This window comes from Benincasa hispida, chromosome 1, assembly GCF_027475165.1.
Source record: "Benincasa hispida cultivar pf3 chromosome 1, pf3_genome.v1.1, whole genome shotgun sequence".
NCBI lineage: Eukaryota > Viridiplantae > Streptophyta > Magnoliopsida > Cucurbitales > Cucurbitaceae > Benincasa > Benincasa hispida.
Genome location: NC_143478.1, coordinates 9,631,269 through 9,650,177, shown reverse-complemented (window position 1 = coordinate 9,650,177; position 18,909 = coordinate 9,631,269). Strand labels below are relative to the sequence as shown.

Below are 18,909 nucleotides of genomic sequence, written 5' to 3'. Positions count from 1 at the left end.
ACTTCTTAAAGCAATACACTAATTATCTACAGCCCTTAAAGTTGTCCTTAATTATGAATCTATGATAATAAGTGAGTGGTAATCTTGAACCCGACAAGTCAACTCGCATGTAATTCAATAAAACAGTTCTAAAAAGCTAAAAGTCTGTCTCCGGAACAAACTATTCAATCTAAAACAACATTGTAGAATTGTTTAATGTTTTATTGGATCCAAGAATGATTTTGGTTTACGAACCCCGTTATCCGATCAGATGTAACCTGATCTTGTTAGCTAAAATAATTGTTCAGCATAATGATATATGATATTATTGCATCAGAAAGTAAGGCAGCAGCAGATAATTTGATGGGTTTTTCCGATTAATGAAAGGCATTAAATGAGAGCAGAAACAATCAAACATATAAAATGTACTGTTAATTATAGGATGGTCGTCATTTGACCTTTAAAATCCAGACCAGAAAAGGGATTAAAAACTGAACAACCAGCTTCAACTTCCAAGCAATTGGAGATCTCTGAAATGAGCAGCACAAAAGAACTACGGGTTCCTTCCCCTACATGACTAATTCCCTATCTACATTCCTACAAAGCAAGCTATGCGACTACAATATTTAAATAATTGAAATGTGCTCATGACAAAATTACTGAATGCCTATTTATCAATAGACAATGAGCTCTTGATTTCTGGTCAAATCTTATCCTATCCTACTTATTTAAGTGGCAAAAAAAAAACCTTTGTCACCTTTGTCTAGGATTTCTCGTCGTCTGGTGGCCCAGGGACTGAATCAACGAAGAACTCCTCCACTGAGATAAAATTGAGATGTTAGTGAGTGGCCAAATGATAAGTTATGTACATAAAGGTTTAGGCTCGATTTTGGGCATTCTTAGATGTGCGACATGTCATATCTATGTCATCCAACTTTGCATGGACGACCAGATACTTCTGAGTTGCAGGAGTTATACTTGAAGAAAGAAAAGATTACATATGCCGTATAAATGTAAATTGCACTTACTATATTAATTTAATTAACATTTGTCAAATTGTTTGTTATGATGAAATCTTACAAAACAATATATATATATACTCAGCATATGTTTGATTTTGAAAATGGTGGTTTTGGTTACATCGAACAATTTTGAGCTGAAAAGAGTCTGCAATTCCCATACCTATATCTTCTTGGTCCGGTGAATCAAGCAAAATTTCTGAGTCTGAGGGCAAAAAAGGAGAACCAGGGTAGTTACCCAATGGTCCTAAATCTGCACCAAATTGAAGAGATTGCATCAATATGCTTCAAGTTATTCCAAGAGAAGAGTGAAAACTACCATTGAAATAGGATTTTGCATTCTTATTCAAAGCTCTCCCAAAAGCTATCAATTTCAAACTACACAAAACTATTCCATCCGGAAGATTAAAAAATATAGAAACAAGAAAACTTCATAAGAAATTGACTGAAGAAGTAACTTACTGGAAAAGGAAAATAAGAATTAGATTTACATAATACTAAAGTAAAAGGCTAACATTCCCAAACAAAATTCCTCAATCGGTCATCTCAACGATGCCCCACATGCTACTGTTATATTCTTGATGATGTGTGGTTTCCCTCTAGGGCAACCACTGAATATAAAAGGCATTCACTCATCCACACAGTATAACTATTTGACTCTGATATATATACCTGTCGACCAAGACCAACATCCTCTGCTTTTCGACTCCTTTGAGATTATGGACTTCAGAGACAGACTTCCCTCCACCCGTTGCCCTTGTTTGCAAGATAAGGGAGGTTTATCTCACTATCTATATCCTGCACTACTTTGTGCCATAAGGATTTGTTTAATTATTGGTAAGTGGTTAAGGTTATTTGGTTTACAAAGGCTTGTTTCTCGGCAATTTTTTATGGCTAGGCTTCGCTGACCATCAAGAGGGCAGGAACTACTACTGACTCCTCTTTTTCAATAATTTATAGCTTGAATGGTCACCCTTTCTTGTGCAGTTTGGTTTCTCTCTCCCCTTATTGAATTCTGTGTGACTTGGTTTATCTAGCTTAGCATGGGTGCTTAGTCACGCATTCTCCAGAATTAAGATGCTTAAGATGCTTATTTTTGTCTCAAGTATAAAGTCCAAAGTGATTGATCCTTTAACGCTTTCTAGGATTTACACTGTTTCTTTTAAAGCAACACTAGCTAAATAAGGGAAGAAAACATATGTTCACTTTAGTACAATGCTTATTCTTTTAGGTTTGTGAAGTAATATTCCAAAAAGAAATTAACTGTGACCTGCAAAGATGATATGATGCAGCTCAAAGTTCTACAGGCACCAATAAAATAATCAAATAAGAGACATTTAATAATTACTAAATGCCTAGACGTTACCTCCCAAATTTGATAAATCCGTTGTAAGATCTGACAGGCTAAAATTCCACTGAATCTGATCCAACGATCTGAGAGAATCCCTAGAATTTCCAGCTCCACCATCTTGTGAAAGTTGCAGACCAACTGAACTTACTATCTCTGATGTAAATGCAGTATCAAGTGCAGAAGTATCTACTCCAATTCCGGATATTTCTGGAGCAGTGAATGAGAAATGACCACTGGATGCCACCGATGTAGGACTCATAGACATCTCTGACAGGGAGGACATGTTACCGTTTGGTGGAATAACAGGAACCACATCAGCCTCACTGTTCATCAACATACTTCAATAAGGACAAGTATTAGATGCAATAAAATGATTATCAGTTCAAATGAAAATAAATTGTGCAGAAGTTATGAAGCTAATGAATGTAAATATTGTATAGATATTAAAACCTCCTATAGTTAGCAAGTGAATCCCAGAGCCTATGTCTTAGCCACAGGTCATTAGTCCCATGCAAATTAATACAGTTTCATATCACTGGATGCAGTTCCTCTTGCTTAGTTTGTAGATACCCAAAACTCCAGCAACAGTTTGTCTCATGCAAAATCTACTAGTCACATGAACATGGCAGATTTTTCGTTAGGTGGGTTTAGCTAAGTAGTAATGATAATAAGATATCATAACAAGACCAGCAGCATGAGCCATGACATCCCATGTGAGTGATAATAGTTACTCTATTGACAAGGATGCTTGCTTATTAGACACGGCAAATTCTTTTGTGCCAGGTCAGTCAGTAAACTTCTATTGATGAGAGATTCGACTAGAGGGATGCATCACATTTTTCTTCTAAGTTTTAACATATTTCCGGTGCATGCAATCTTATTGACCATTTTATAAATTTTCTATCGTTTTGTTTCATCAAGGACACAGTATTTAATATTTTAGAATGTATGTTCGTAATAACTTTACTAGGGCAAGCTTTCTTACTCGTTCCCAGAGTTCATCCTAATAGGATGGAAGTTACTGGGTGCAGGAACTCCATTAACAACATGGCAGCTTGGCATCCCAGAGCCCATAGTATCCAAATGGGGTTGACCTCGCATTGACATTGGAGGCTGTTGAAGGACTGGATATCCCATTGGTAAGTTGTTAACTGCACTGAAAACAAGTAGTGATGAAGACCAACGAAATTCTAGTATCTTGCAACATTTAACTCTTTACTTCAATATAAAAACTTAGGCATGATTATTTCACCTGAAACCAAAATACTTCAATGTAAGAATATGAGAGCTTACCAGATATAGGATGAATTCCATTCTGCATAGGAGCTAAAGGAACTTTGGGAGGGATGGAATAGTTCATGAGACGGTATTGATGTTCAAGCAAATGATTGAAAACGATGATTTGTTTTTTCAATTTTAACCTTATGTAATAGGCTCTGAAAAAATCAGCATTCTCTTCTTCCAGCTTCTGCCAAACTGAATGACGGAAGTCCAAAACATTAATAAACAATAAAGTAATATACACAATCACCCACCTAAGTGAGTGTGAAGTAATAGTAAGTGTTTTCTGGTATTGTTATTTGATTAAACACAATTGTTAGAATATAGGACTTAATCACAGCTCCTATACTTACCTAATGACGTAAATCCAGGATCTATCCTTGCACGATTCAATAGGGTCTTTACCACTTCATCTCTATTCATATATAATTGTAGGCACCGCTCTATTAAATTCTGGACCTAGAGCAACATTCCAACCCATTCAACAATAAAAAGATAAGAAATCACAATAGAACCAGGAAGAACTTAAAATAAACATAGAAAAGAATGGTCATTGTGACGAGAAAGAAATTGTGCTTACAAATTCAATATCTTGGTGAGAAACTTTTTTCCCATCATTGTTTGAGCCAGATATTGAACCTGCGTCTGTTATAGGAGCCTCAGTTTTGTTGTTGTTTGGTAGGTCATTTTCAGTATCATCCAAAGCTTTTTTGGTATCTTGAGCTCTCTATGCATGGCAAGAATGGTATTTCTTAGCATGACAGTTAGATATATAGGTGTGGCATATAATCAATTTCTACCAACCAAATAGGAAACTAAATGCTATAAGTAAGATGCAGGGTAAATACAACATACATCTAAGAACCAGATTATCAACAAAGTTTGATGTCCAACAATTGTATCAAGCTACCACATATGAAGGCATAAGCAATATGATCCAACATCTAATATCATATGAAGCACTGAAACACTCTTCCCAAATAGTTACGGAAGAAATTTGTTTGCAGATAACGGCCAAGTAAGATAAGAAACGATGTCTCCAAATTCTATAAAATTTTATAGCTGAAGTAGTTTTTTATTATTTATTGATTTTTCATTCAATTAGACAACACCGGAGGTAAAACATTAGCTTCACAAGCACAACACTAAAAAAACATTCCAAATTTTGAATTAAACGAATAAGTGAAGAAGTTTTGGTTGTAAGCACGGAAGAGGTGAAAAAGGTGAAGTTGGAGGAACGTGGAACTTTTCATGGAAAGTAACAACAGAATTGTAAAAGAAAACCTGTGAGGTCTTCATATCAGTTGAAAGCAGAATGATCACATCTCTCTATACAAATTAGGTACTCTTTAAGTACAGCAAAGGCTGTAGAAACAAACGTGATTATATACATAGGTATAGCTCTTGTAGGCTTGATTATTTCACCTGAAACCAGAATACTAATTATTCAATCACCAGGTCCAGCCAATAGGACTAGCATGATTAAGTATAAAAAATATATGGTAAAATTTAACAAGTAACGTCGCTAATTCAATGACTAAATTCTTTGCAAAAAGAGCAATGGTAAATAGGAAAAAGAATAACGTAGGAAATGTGCTTCAGGCATTTCCTTTAGTAGAACAAAGAGAATTACACCAGCATCCCACGTCTTTCTTTCTAGACCATTTAAAATCAGTTCAGTACATAACTCCCACCGCCAATATTTCTAATTCATTTAAAGAAAAAACACTCGTTCATAATCATAACAATGCTCCGATATTCCCTGCTAGAATCCACCTACGACAGTTTTTTTAAAAATAAAATAAAATAAAATAAAGAGAGAGGACTATATTTCCCCAGCTTGTAAACGTTCATCGACAAACAACATCCAAAGCACTTTAAAAATTCAAATGAGAGAAACAATCACTTCAATGAACGAAACCAATTTCAAACCAAGAATAGCACATGTTACATAATTATGGATTCGGAAAGAAAAACGTTAACGCATAGGGACTTCGGTTATAGCATCAAAAAACCAAGAAAATATTTTCTTAAAAGTCAATCGGATCTCAACTCAGTTCCAAGGACATTGTGAAGTATTACACCTTCCTTACTGTATAACAAGGAATCAGCAGTGATATTAGATTACAACTTCAATTTTCACTTCTTCAAGCAGATACAAACAAACCGGAAACAACCTAGGCAATATTACCTGCAAACAAGATTCCAACACTCGGTGAAAATATTTAGTGCCGACAAATTTAGTAACATAAGCTCCGGAACCGAGCTCTGAAACGCGTATTGATATGGATTGATGAAGACAAATGGCAGTTGAACTTCGCAGCTGAGATTTAGTAGCGAAAAGACGAGAATGAAAAGAAATCCTCCATCGTTAACTGGAAGAGCGAGAAGAACAAAAGAGAATTGAATCAAATGGAAGAAACGAGGAAATTAGAGGAAAGGGAATATTGAGGATGGATTTGTTACGACATTATGGATAGCATAGGAAGCAGAGACGAAGCAGAGACGAAGGGGAAAAAAGAAAACAAAAATCTTGCTGGGCAACGACGGTGCTCAAACTAATGTAATGAGATTTGTAAGAAAGAAATTGGAAAAAGAAAAATATTTTAAGAGTCGGCTTGGGGATATTTTGGAAGGGATGGCTCGGCTCGGCTCGGCTTTTAGTTTTGCGGCGCTGTTAACGACGACGAGATGAGAGAATCGTGTCGGGCCTCGGTTCACGGGCAAAAACGACGGTGACCTATTGTAGGCGAACGCCCAATCACTGTCATTGCCATTTATCATATTTATCATTTATACATATTTTGTTTTTTCTCCATACCGTCTTTCAAAAAAATTAAATTAAATTACCGTTTTTTATATGGACTATTTTGCGGTTTGTTCAATTTAATGTTTGACTTTCAAAGTTTGAATTTTGATACTGTCTTTAATAAATTTTATGTTTACTTTTGAAATTAATTAAATAATAATAATAATTTTTATGTAAGAAACAAATTTTGAGAAAAATAACGATCATAGAAATTAAATTTAGAATTTATTAAAAAATATAAAAATTAAAATTTAATATTTGAAAATAAAAAATTAAAATGGAATAAATTTTAAATTATATTGGCCAAAATCATATTTTAAACCTCTACTCTACTTTTAAGTATGGTTATGTTTTTTTTTTTTTTTCAATTATTGCGGCTGAGGACGGGAGCTGTGACCTCATAAGCCAGCAAACTTTAGATTTTCCTGTTTTGTTTTTCTAATTTATACGAAACTCTCCTGGGTAATTTCCATTGTGATAAGTAAATTCAAAGATGGAATGTAAAATGGAAAAAAAAAAAATCTAAGTAATGTAGAATATTAGAACCTCAAAGACTAAATCGTTACAATTATAACGAAAATAAATAATATTGATTTGAATATTATTGATCAGCCCAAAATGATATAAATAGCTTCAAAAAATACAATCAAACGTACAAAAAAAGTGAAGTATAATAATACCCATATATACTCTTAATATATAAGGACACATATGTTACATATTGTAGTTATGTTTTGTTGGCACGAAAAACTCGCAAGATCTTCCTTTGGTCGCCGTGGGTCCTTCATGGACTTGTCTACCAACCTATTTCTCTAGTCCGGTCCCGTTCTCTAAATCTACCTATGTGAGAGTCACTCGCGTATTGGTATATAATTTGTTTCTTTGCTTATAATTTGTTCTCTATGTGTTTAATTTAATAAAATTAAAAGTATAGGAAGAAAATTGATTGGTAATTTTTTTACATGGTTTAAAAAATTTACAAAAGGTAATTGGTGGAGTTCAAATAAGAGAATTTAATAATCTTTTCAATTGCAAAACAATGGGTATATACATTTGATTCAACGATATGCAAGGATAGAAGTTTAAATATCTAACTTTTGGTTTGAAGACATGATACCTTAACTAATTGACGTAGTTAAACTATGTTTAATTTGACATACGCAAATTTTTTGAAACTTTGAAATAATTAAGAGATGTAATAACTATTGGGGTTGATGCCTTAAATCTCATGGGTCCTGTAGTTTGTAATTATAATATACAGACAATGGATCCTCAAATAGTTCGGTCTATGATGAGTTATGCTTCCCTACTAAACTCGTTTTGGGGTTATGCAGTACAGACTACAACTTACATTTTGAACTGTGTTCCGTTCAAAAGTGTTACTAGAACACCTTTGGAATTATGGAATGGTCGTAAAGGTAGTTTATGTCATTTCAGGATTTGGGGTTACCTAGCACATGTGCTTGAAACAAATCCTAAGAAATTGGAATCTCGTTCAAAATTGTGTCTATTTGTAGGTTATCCTAAAAAAAAAAAAGAGGTGGTTACTTCTACGATCCTAAGGATAATAAGACAAATGCTACCTTTTTAGAAGAGAACCACATAAGGGAGTAAAAACCCCACAGTAAGATTATGTTGATGAACTTTCCAATGAAACTACTAAATCTTCAACAAGAGTTGTTGAAGAACCCAATACCTCAACAAGAGTTGTTGAAGTTAGATCATCTAGTAGGTACAATCCACCTCAAGTGTTGATGGAGCCTCGACATAGTGTGAGGGTTGCGAACTCACCTGTTCGTTATATGGGTTTAATAGAAACCTTAGTTATCGTAGCTGACGGAGATATCGAGGATCCATTGTCTTACAAGAAGGCAATGGATGATGTTGATAAAGATGAGTGGATTAAAGCTATGGATCTCAAAATGGAGTCTATGTACATCAATTCGATTTGGGATCTTGTAGAACAACCTGATGGGGTTAAACCTATAGGTTGAAGTGAATCTATAAGAGAAAATAGGGTGCTGATGGGAATGTACAAACCTTTAAGTTCGGGCTTGTGGTAAAGAGTTATACCAAGTTAAGGGAGTTGACTATAAGAAGACTTTCTCACCTGTTGCCATGTTAAAGTCTATTTGAATCCTCCTATCCATTGTCTCATATTATGACTATGAGATTTGGCAAATGGACGTCAAGATTGTTTTTTTTAATGGTAATCTTGAGGAAACCATTTATATGGAGCAGCCTGAGACATTCATAATCCAAGGTCAAAAGCAAAAGGTTTGCAAGCTTAATCGGTCCATTTATGGATTGAAGCAAGCTTCTCGATCTTGAAATATAAGATTTGATACTGCAATCAAATCTTTTGGCTTTGATCAAAATGTTGATGAGCCTTGTGTTTACAAGAAAATCATCAACAGTTCAGTAGCTTTTCTAATGCTATATATAGACGATATTCTACTCACTGGGAATGATGAAGGTCTATTGACTGAAATTAAGAATTAGCTAGCGACCTAATTCCAAATGAAATATTTGAGAGAGGTGGAATTTTTTATGGGCATTCAGATCTTTAGAGATCAAATGAATAAAATGTCGCTTTATCTCAGGCATCGTACATTGACAAGATGCTTGTTAAGTTTTCGATGCAAAACTCGAAGAGAGGTTTACTCCCTTTTAGACATGGAGTTATATTGTCTAAGGAACAATATCTTAAGATATCTTAAGAAGTTGAGGAAATAAGACGAATCCCCTATGCGTCAGCTGTTGGTAGCCTGATGTAAGCGATGTTACGTACTAGACCTGACATCTGCTATGCAATGGGGATAATCAGTAGATATCAGTCTAATCTAGGATTTGATCACTGAACTATAGTTAAGAAAATCCTCAAGTATCCACGGAGAACAAGGGACTACATGATCTGATCCTTATAGGATACACAGATTCTGATTTTTAAATTGATAAGGATTCTAGGAAATCTACATCAGGATTATTGTTCATTCTTAACGAAGGGACAGTAGTCTGGAGGAATACCAAGCAGGGGTGTATTGTTGACTCCACTATGAAGACTGAGTATGTAGGGGGTCGTAAAGCTGCTAAGGAAGCTGTGTGGCTCAGAAAATTTTGACTGATCTGGAAGTGGTTCTAGACATGTCTAAGCCCATCACCTTTTATTGTGATAATAGTGGTGTTGGTCTAATTCTCGAGAACCTAGAGTCACAAATGCGGGAAGCACATAGAGCGGAAGTATCATATCATTTGAGAGATTATGCATTGAGAGGATGTGATCGTAACGTAGATAGCTTCGGAGCACAACGTTGCTGATCCATTTACAAAGACCCTCACGACTAAGGTGTTTGAGGGTCACCTGCATAGTATGGGTCTACGAAACAAGCCACATCTAGTCTAAGGAAAGTGAAAGATTTTGTACTGGGCACATATTATGCCCTAATTTATTGTTTTGTATACTTTTATATTAGTTTGACTTTTATATTGCACATCCCACTAGCTTTAAGACAAGTGTGAGATTGTTGGGGTTGATGCCCTAAATCTCGTGGGTTCTGTAGTTTATAATTGTAATGTATAAATAATTTTATTTATTTAATAAAATATGAGATGTTTTATTTGAAATTTAGTAGCATTAACCCACAAACCAATAAACTAACATTCAAGGTTATCTTCTATAACTTAAACATGTATGTAGAGACATACAAGTGTATCATGTTTAAGTGATAACCTAAATGATCTGTAGTAGATGGAAAAGGTTGGGTACCTTATCTTGGTAACACTACGAATACGACCCACTTTGTAGATGTTATAATTGTTGTAAAGTGCTATAAATGATCTGATTCTGATCATTCATAAGGAGACATGTGAGTGGTAGTATTCTATACAAAGGGGTTTGTATAAGATCGAACCATGAAATGACTAGTCTCATTATATAAACTGTTAATATTAAAGACTTATATTTCACCAAGATGACCATAGGTTACGACCTGAATCCTGAGTGAGTTGTGATCTCTTACCTATGAAGGCGGTCCTTTGATTTATATGAGTACTAAGAGCAGCCAGATCGCCGACTCAATAAGCCTACCATTTTTGGGAATTGTCTGATTGGGGAGTTGGGAACATAGCTACACAAGACGAAATTCACTCTTACTCTTATGTCGGGATAAGTAGATAAATTGCTCCCTTAAAGGTTGATTCTAGGGCTTGAACAATGTGGTGTCACACCCTCTCTTGATCCGAGAGAGGTTTGATCATAATTGGACTATGACTTATTATTCATTAGAGTGATCGGTGGTACTTAAGGAGTTAGATGTAACTACAGGGGCAAAATGATAATTTTGGCCCAACTGTACTTACGGGCAATTTATGAAGGGTCATCACACTGTTGACTGATTACATCCAATAGATACAAAAATATATGTGCAGTGCGAAGAGTGCAGTTGTCGGTCTTTAGTGGAGTGACCGACAATTAATGGATGTTGAATAATTTAATTAAAGAAGTTTAATTAATTATTCAAGTACCATTGGAGCTTCAATCTACAGGTCTATAAGGTCCCATTTGTAGCTCAACAGGGATTTATAAGAATCAATTTTGGAATAATTTGAATTGTTCAAATTAATTGAGGGAATTAATTAATTCAACTTAATTATATATGATATAATTAATATAATGTATTTGATACATTATAATATAAAGTTTAATTGAGAGGAAATAAATATTTGAATATGATTCAAATATTAATGATGTGAATTGGATTCATATAATTAAATTTAGTATAAATGAGATTTATATTAAATACGTCATGCATTACTGAGAGAATTAAAACTATAGGTTATATTATATTTGATACAATATTAAACTATAGATTATGTGTTATATATGATAACACACATATATATAATATTTATTTAAATTAAATTTAAAATGGAGAAAAATAATTTCCCTCCCCTTAATTCTCTTTTAAACTCACGTAGTGAGTGAGGAACAATTGGTGGGTGGTGATAATTTTTTAGACAGAAGATTTTTGTTACAGAGCTCTCTCTTTGGTTTTTGAGATCTTTATGAAATTTCCCAAAAACTTCTATTCTCCTCTCAATTTTTTCCCTTTCTTCCAAAAATTTCAGAGCCCACACCTCCTAAAGATTCTCTACCCAAAAGAGAATATGGAAGGTTCCAATTGGTGGTGTCACCTTAGGGTATTCGTGGTTGTACGAATTGTTTGTGATCATTTAGGAGAGGGAGTTTGTGAAGGTTTCAGTATCTACAAGGGTAAGTTTCTTCTAACCCTAATTTCATTTTCTCCTTTTTCCTTGCATGTTGTAATTTCTGAAATTTGCATAATTTTGTTTTGTAAAATTTTTTTTCTGTGAAAATAAAAATTGATTCGATCCCTGCTTCCATTGTGGAATTTCACAATTCTTTCAATAACATTATTTGATAGATAGGTATATTGGTTTTATAATTACATCTAGTTTGTAGTAATCCTTCTATATATAATATTTAGTAAATTATCTATGGTTAAATTTTTTTTGTATTGATTTAATATTTTACCATAATTTTAATTTTATTTATATTAGTTTTAAGCAATGTATATATACCATATTCACTTAATATATGAATTTAAATAGTTTGTCCACTGAAAACAAGTTAAATTCTATGAATGTAACTAATAACTCAATCTAATTTATTTGAATAGATATCCATCCATTCAAGCATCATACTTCTCCTTAGGTTGCAAACTTTGCAATATATAAAAAAGAGGCATATCATAAATATGCTATGCTATAGAGAGAGGAATTTGTTATTGAGTGGTAAGGCGAGGTTCACAGATTTATGCGATGGAGTTTTTATCCATGTTGTAAAAGGGAATTGCATGCAAAAATGCTTATATGCGTCCTTTTTAATAATCTAATATTATTAATTAGGGCAAAGAAATTGAGCGAAAAAAATTATTTAAAAACTATAGTATTTCTTTTAAGTACCTTTGAGAAACCATTCACGTGACGTAATCTCTTTTGATCGAATCCAAATCAAAGAAGTCACAATTCTCTTAGCACATGCAAGTTCGTTTTAAACAGAAAACTACTTTGTTTTGTTTTTGTATGTTGAAATTGAAGATGATTGGAGGCGTGTTTTTCCTATAGACTCTTTCTCTACACATCTTCAATGAATTATTAGTATACGTAGTTAAAATTTGAAAATGCTACAAAAATAAAGATTTTTTTTTAGAATAATTTGAGGTTGAAAAAGAGAGGGGACGTTTGATCCAAAGTGAGACAAGATTTTTCAAGATGCAAAACCAACCCTTCCAACATACAAGTTGTTGATTTAATTATCACTCACAAGTCACAATTCCCTTAGGCCTACAAATCTTCCAAAACAAAAAATTTGTGTGTATATATATAGAATTTATTCTTTAATTTTATATAGTTTTGAATGATAGAAATTTGATTCAATCATGTGAGATGGGGTCCAATTAAGGTGTGTGGTCCATATGCAAAAAATCAAAATTGCCCCATCAATTGCATCATTCTCCATTGGTTATGCCTTAGATTTTGCCAGATATTATTCCATTTTCTGCCATGGACCACTTCTGAGTTCTTTCTTTCTCCCTTTTTCTTCTTCTCATTCTTTCAGTTTTTTATTATTACTATCACGTATAGAATTTGATATTATAAAATGTATGGATGAAAATTTAATTTTTCAAACTAAACAAAAAAAAGCTAAAATACTTTAAATTAGGTGAGTGGGCTTATTTTAGCATATTTATTATTAATATTATTCATTCAGAGTTTGGATTCAACACACAACTACCTCGACATTTTTTTCAACCTAGTCGTGCTATCTCATTACTTTGAGTTACTTGTGAGAGTAAAAATTGTCCATTTAGACTAATACAAATCATTTTAGGATGTCTTGTCGTCACACATATGTTTCTTAGAAAAATTTATAACCCAATAAAGAATTATCATAGAACACTTAACTTTAAAATTTTAATGATCGAGTCAACAAAAAGAAGTGTGCACTTTTTGGTATAGGCATTAACTACATATTCTTTTAAGTATTTATCAATCATAGTTTATATATCCTCACAATCTCTCTTCATTCATGTGCTCTTCCTACTCCAATGCCACATACCCTCCAACTTTTGCCTTGATTCATCTTTAAATCCTATTGTAATAGGAGATGTTTCACTATGATATATATCAACTATAATAACACCTCAAGTCCGAGATTCATAATCTGGATTTGGATCCTAATTCGAATCTTGGTCCTAGGGCATTATAGATGGTATCAGAGTGCAACCTCCTCTAGTACGATATGGTTCGAGGGTAGAATTGATGGGCAATGTGACCGAAGTAGATGAGATGTACATAAATGAATTGAGCATATTTGAATGACATAGATTTATATGAAATGCAAGTTGGTTTAAGAAAGACTTAAAAGAAGTGGTAGTTGCCACCCATACCAACAATAGTGTAAGTTCTAAATCCTTTCTATTTTTCCTTAAGTTTAAATTAAAGTTAGTATTTCAATTTGGACTTAGTAAATTTTAAGTTTCAAATTGGAGGAGAATGTGGTCTAGACGTTGAGCATGTTTTAGGAAAGGATGAAATAAAGTGTGTTAATGCAATGAAAGAAGTGTGGCCTAAATATGGGATGAAGGGAAGTTTAACAAGGGAGTTGAATTGTTAAGGGAATGAGCTATGCGTTAAACATGAAATTAAGAGGGAAATATTGGTTAATGTTAGAAGGATGTAGGTGAACTAAGACAAAGGAGAGAGTCAACCATGCTTGGAAATGAGAGGTGGGAAGGAAGAGGAATAAATTTTGTCTAAGTGCTAGAAAGAAGTGAGATCCAAAAGGTGCAATGGGGACTCAAGGAATTTGAATTTTATTTTAATTAAATTAGGATAATGTTAAGTAATTATTTTTAAGAGAGAATTAAGGAGAGGTGTAGTATGAATGAATGCTCATTGCCACTAAGTGAGCATGTGGTCGGAATGGTCAAGGGGTCAACGGACCTAGCTTTTGAGTCCAAGATAGAATTCACGGGATGGCCAGGGGACCGAGAGATCTAGTTCCTGAGTCTGTGGGAGGAATCTTGTATGGAATGGTCAGAGGGCCGACGAGCCTAGCTTCTGAGCCCGTAAGAGGGGGATTAATGTGCACATAGGGATATGAGAGTTATAAATGAGTAAACGTTTTGACTATCTACCGTGTGTAGGTAAGGTTGAGAAAAAATTCATTCAAGATGGAGGTTTTCGTAGTAACCTCGTATTATGATATATTTAAATGTTTATGAGTTAAAAGAGACTTGTAAAACTATGACCACTCACTGGGTCTAAAAGCTCACGTTTTACTCTCATGTCTTCCTTGCAGGTAGCAAAGGAGTGCAGGTTGCTGTGAAAGGTCAATGTCTGCCACGAGTTAGATTGTTACTAGATTAAAGTTTGTAGTTAGGATGGGACTACTATTGTAAAAGTTATTTAAAAGTGTTTAAACTAGTTTTCAAAATGAGTTACATTTCCGGTTGTTTTCTTTAAATTTCCGCTGTGAATTTATCTGTGTGAAAGTAAACTAGTAGAGTGGGCAATGGATATCATATAAGAGTGGTATATGTTGTCCTTTTAGGTTTAGAGGTAAACTCAGGAGGAGGTGTGACACACACACCACGCCCATCATGCGTCCAGTGTTGCTCGTCTATGCGTCCATTGTCGCGCATGCCCGTGCACCTTCGACGCCCAACACACCTCACTTGCTAGCCCACTCAACCACACACTCGACACCCAATGCCATCATCCGCATGTCCAGCCTTGCGCGCACTTGATGCCGCATGAGTTGTCACCCACGCCTTACCTCTTGTCGTGCTAGTAGCTCATGGACTTGCCATTGACCTTGTCTTGGTCCTTTGGTCTTGGTGAGCTATCTTTGAGTCCATTTAAGGCTTTCATGAATTTTAAATTATAAAATGACTAAGTATGGACTCTAAGAAGAATTTAAGAGTTAAATAGAAACTAAGGGAAGTATGAATATTTGAAAGGTATTAGGTTTAAGAGATGGTCTAAAAAGTGACTAGGGGTTTATAATCTGTTTTTCAGGCCAAACGGAGATTGGGATAGCCTACAAACCCTTGGGAGCCAACTAGTGACTGTGAGTGACAAAACATTTTTCAAAATAAATTCTTTTATGATTTTAATAGGGGTGGTCATTCAAATCGTAAAAACTGAACCATTTCTAAAAATCGAACCGAAAACTCAGTGAAACTGAAAAATGCGGTTCGATCCAATTTGAAGAAATTTTGAAACCGAATTAATTCGGTTCGGTTCGGTTTCACTTTCGAAAACCGAACCGAACCGTTTTTAACTAATATATATATATATATATAAAAGTAAACCGAATTAAAAATCGAACCGAACCGAACCTTTTTTTTAATTAAAAAAGAATATAACATGTTTTTTTTTTAAAATACTAAAACAGAATTTGAAACCGAACCGAACTGCATATGTGGTTCGATTCGGTTTCACATTTTAAAAGATTCTGTTCAATTCGATTTGACCACCAAACCAAACTGAACTGAACCGTTTCCACTCTAGATTTTAATCATAATTTCCTATGAAGTGAGTTGTTCATTCTAAATGACAAGTTAAATGTGATTTACTTACCATGAGTTTTATGATTTATCTTCCAAAATATTATGTTTAAAGCATAATTTTCTTGTTGAGCATGATTTATCTAAGCTATATGTTAAACGCTTATTTTCTAAAGTATTGTGCCTACAAAGGAAGGAAAGTATTCTTCATGATTTTATGTTCATATCATGTTATGGTTTGCCCAAGAATAATTTTTAATTCACTATGCTTTGTACCCTAGATTAAGGATTCCCAATACTCAAGGATAGAAGAAGGTATCCATAAAATTCAGTAAATGAGTATGACATAGGTCTTTGGGACCCACCTTGGTACACAAATAGGTTTTAGGCCATGTTCAGCGATGTTAAGTCTTTTGGGAGCATTTCTACGTGCACGTATAAGAGTTATCAACGTTGATTGTATTGAGTTTACTTTACATCAGCTAAGGTTATCGATGTTGGGTGTAGTGAGCTTGCTCTATCTCAACTAAGGTTTTGGGTATAAGTTTAAGTTTGTTTTACTATGTTTTCATGGTTTTTTTATATTACTAATTTTCATGCCCGATTTAAGTACCATGAATTTACTAAATTTTTTTCCGAATTAAAAATAAAATCCATAATTTTTAAATGTTTAGGTATACTTATTTACATAACTACTTTAACTCATCATTCATTAGGCTTCCCAGCTCACTCTTTTCAAATGTTTTTTCCCCCAGGTAGCAAAAGAATTTATGGTGCCTAGCCTATTCAATCCAGTCTACCACGACCTCAAGTTTCATATAGCTCAAAGTTTTCTTGGGTGTCATATACATATAGTTTTGTTCTGAGTTGTCATGTAAACATTTAACACGGATTGAGAGAAAACTATCTGGTTGTGTATGTTTGTAAATGTTCTGTATGTTGGGCCCATCTGAAGTTTCTAAATGCCTATAAGGCTACAAGTTAGAAGATGAATGCATATACATATATAATGTTTATCAGGTCAAGCAAGTGAACAGGCTAAACAGAAAACAAGTGGACAGTAGATGTCACAAGAGGGTTGATATTTGTTGCCTTCACATCTCTTCTAGGTTAATAGGGTAATCTGGGAGGGGACGTGACAAAAGGTCATCTTTATTTTTGGTAACTCAAATATAGGAACTTAAAAGTAAGCATGTATGATTTAGAGTAATATAATGTTGATTGACCTTCTGAAAGGAAAAAAAAAATTAGAAACATGTGAGTGAAGACAAAACAAGTTAAAATAATCTATGTTGATCTAAGAGATAGTCTTCACTCATGCAATCTATTTGAGGCCAAGAAAAAAGAAAAAGAAAAAAATTGGAATATTTGATCTAAACATGGTTCCGGGATAATTTTTCAAGCTAAGATTGAAACTAAGCCCAAATTGAAACCAAATTTCTACCTAATTTTTTTACCGAAACAATATCCAAGTAAATTATTGCTAGCGACGTATTTAATGTTTTATGGCAATAGTTCATTTTTATATAGTTAGTTAAATTATACAAAAATATCTCAAAGTTTGATATAAGTTTCCTCACTTTGATTCCTATTGAATTTTGAAATTATATAAAGTACACAGTTGAAATTAATTATTATAATTGTGTTTATTATTTTAGAGAAGGGCACGTATCTTATTATAAAAAATGAAAAAAAAAAGGTACATAACATCTTCTACCCTTTTTTTTTTTTTTTTTCTCCTTCTTCTTCTTCTTCTTTTTTCGTAGACAAACACGGTAATCAGTCCTCCGGCTACAAAGAAGCATCCTCAATTATGAGAGCGCCAATACTAATAGAACGAGCTAACAACTCAATTTCAACTATATAAAATATTAAGATTATTGTTACTTTCTATAAAATATAGACACGGATATAGATATAAAATATAAATATAATTGGATATGACAATACATCAATTTTTAAATATATTTTCTTTTCCTTAAGAAAAATCTAAGATATAAATAAATTTAACATACAAATTCATGAAAATAATACCAAATACAATTCAAACACTGAAATACAATACAAAAAACGACATCTAAGATGTTAAAGTAAAAAAAGTCAATAATATGCAATAAAAAAGTGACTCGTATTGATCAGAGAGAAAGAAAAAGATTAGAGAGAGAAATATGAAGATAAATGAAGAACTTTTTCGTTGAATTGTTGAAGATATTTAAGTGCGTTATATTATATTCTAGAGGATTTTGTGGGGACTCAAATGTGAATATGAAGATTTGATGATATTCTAGAGTTTGGTCTTTTATCTTTTTTTTTTTTTTTTTTTTTTTTTTTTTTTTTTTTTTTTTTTTTTTTAGTACTCAAGTAGTGAGTTTTTTAAATAGGCTGTCCAGTTTTAATTGGGAAAGATTAGATGAGTTGTTTATCTTTTTTTCTTTAAAAAAGATAAGCATGAAAATAGATACGTCAAATCGCTTGTCAGATACGTATCTAGAAAGTATCTAGAAGTATCAGTATTCAATACATGTCTGATACAGATTCTTTACCTCACATGAAATATTTGTGTTTCATAGGTTACCTTTAATAACATCAATTTATAAGATTCATCTATAAAAAATATATCAACTTAAAAGATATAATTTATAACATCATTTGCAATATCAATTTTTTACGGTTTACACATTGAAATTCTCACATCAAATTACATAAACGATGTTATAAATAATGTCGTGTATATCATATAATTTTTGTAGGTTAACAAAAACAAGGTCATGTTTTAACCCAAGTGAAATGTAATCTATCAATAGTAATCCGAAAAAGTAGGCTTCATTTGATTACGTTTGTTGTTTATTGTTCCGTTATTGTCATGAACTGTGA

The 18,909-nt window shown here is 33.3% G+C and overlaps 1 protein-coding gene across 4 annotated transcripts; it reads right to left on the bottom strand.

The window, feature by feature from the left end:
• Nucleotides 1-335: 335 nt before the first annotated feature.
• LOC120081822 (uncharacterized) lies at nt 336-6,207 on the bottom strand. 4 transcript variants are annotated; one of them, XM_039036997.2, is made up of 9 exons: nt 5,822-6,207; nt 4,915-5,055; nt 4,211-4,357; nt 3,984-4,089; nt 3,643-3,825; nt 3,335-3,500; nt 2,365-2,687; nt 1,162-1,251; nt 336-798 (listed from the first exon to the last, which is right to left on the bottom strand). In XM_039036997.2, exons 2-9 carry the CDS (start codon nt 4,927-4,929, stop codon nt 743-745), a joined length of 1,086 nt encoding a protein of 361 aa, XP_038892925.1. In that variant the 5' UTR covers nt 4,930-5,055; nt 5,822-6,207; the 3' UTR covers nt 336-742. The 4 variants fall into 4 exon arrangements, with proteins under 4 accessions (XP_038892925.1, XP_038892934.1, XP_090172893.1 ...); XM_039037006.2 differs by having other exon boundaries at nt 2,365-2,672; XM_090316767.1 differs by lacking the exon at nt 4,915-5,055 and having other exon boundaries at nt 2,365-2,672; nt 5,822-6,205.
• Between the last annotated feature and the right edge of the window lie 12,702 nt (nt 6,208-18,909).

Excerpts from the sequence above, each read along its gene's own strand:
- LOC120081822 (XM_039036997.2), bottom strand. Across the intron at positions 4,090-4,210 it reads CTCACCAAGATATTGAATTT|GTCCAGAATTTAATAGAGCG; the intron begins GTAAGCACAATT and ends ATGTTGCTCTAG. Across the intron at positions 3,826-3,983 it reads TCCTGGATTTACGTCATTAG|TTTGGCAGAAGCTGGAAGAA; the intron begins GTAAGTATAGGA and ends TCCGTCATTCAG.